General features: G+C 46.8%; 1 protein-coding gene across 1 annotated transcript; it reads right to left on the reverse strand.

Annotated features, from left to right (window-relative positions):
- Window positions 1-203: 203 nt before the first annotated feature.
- Window positions 204-548, reverse strand: LOC147921217 (uncharacterized). Its single transcript, XM_087501384.1, has one exon. The coding sequence runs from the start codon at window positions 546-548 to the stop codon at window positions 204-206; it is 345 nt and encodes a 114-aa protein (XP_087357510.1).
- Window positions 549-1151: the final 603 nt, after the last annotated feature.

Here is a 1151-nt window from a genome sequence, read left to right on the forward strand (position 1 = left end):
GAATTCTGTTGGCCTCTTTTTGTCTGTCAAGAGGGATACGACGTTTTTGGTTTAGTTCCCACCGTTGGTGTGAGCGTTGACGCATGGCTATCAAGGAAGAGAGCGTGTTTCTTTGGTTTACTTCCGTAGGGTTACTTGAGTCGTGGGGAACATTGTCTGTTATCTTCGTGTCTGTTTTCCGGAGGAGAGAACATTCCTTTTGCTCATGGGACAAGGATACACAGTGGAAGTAGTGTTTTCCCCAGATTCTCGTATTCTAGTTCCACCGTCGCAATTTCCCCGGAGGGTAAACGAATAGAAACCTCTCGTTCCAAAGGTAGAAGACCATTGACTACAACTTTGACCCGACCTTGAGTAGCATCTTGTGCTACGATTCGTCCAACCTCCTGTCCAATATTGCGGACTGTCTGACTATCCCAAAGGAGGGCAGGCAGCTTATGGATAGTAATCAAGAACTCGATAGAATTGGGGAAGGAGGCAGAGATAATGGGTTCCCACGGATGAAGGATGAGCATCCATTTTTTGAACTGGTAGGGGGAGTTAGACATGACTGTTTTTTAGGTCTGTCTCTGATTCAAAGCGAAACTGGAAAAGTTCCTTGCCTAGGGCTCTCCCGGAGACTCGGTTTGTTAGATTCCAGATCTGCGGCATATGCTCCACAATGTCCTTGGCTTTTTGGAACCGTGGGTTTGTTACCCGGCCGAGCAGGGTAAGGTTGTTTTCTGCTGCCAGAGCCAAGGTATCTCTTGTCGGGATTCTTACCGGGGATCTTCTTTGGACTCGGAGAGAGCCCGCCACCCATTTACCTTTTTCCGTGTGCGAAAACCGGTGAGACATGCTTTAGTTTCGAAGTTGATGGAGAGGAAGACGAAGAGGCCAGAGAGTAGAGAGGAGAGTGAACAGACTGCACAGAGGCAGTATCGTGGTTATACCCCTTTGACATGGAATCAGAAGATATTTATAGCATTGGCTATCGCACGGGGAATTCAGTATCTACATGGCTAGCCAGAAAAAATTATATCCATAGAGACTTAAAGCCTTCAAACATACTTATAGGAGATGGCATGAGAGCGAAGATCTCTGATTTTGGTTGTATGAAGCTCATACCCGAGGGAATAAACTCAGTTGAGATAGCAACAGTGGTCAGGACC

This window comes from Camelina sativa, chromosome 19, assembly GCF_030686135.1.
Source record: "Camelina sativa cultivar CO46 ecotype springtype chromosome 19, ASM3068613v1".
Lineage (NCBI taxonomy): Eukaryota > Viridiplantae > Streptophyta > Magnoliopsida > Brassicales > Brassicaceae > Camelina > Camelina sativa.

Excerpts from the sequence above, each read along its gene's own strand:
- LOC147921217 (XM_087501384.1), bottom strand. The coding sequence starts at position 548 with ATGTCTAACTCCCCCTACCAGTTCAAAAAATGGATGCTCATCCTTCAT.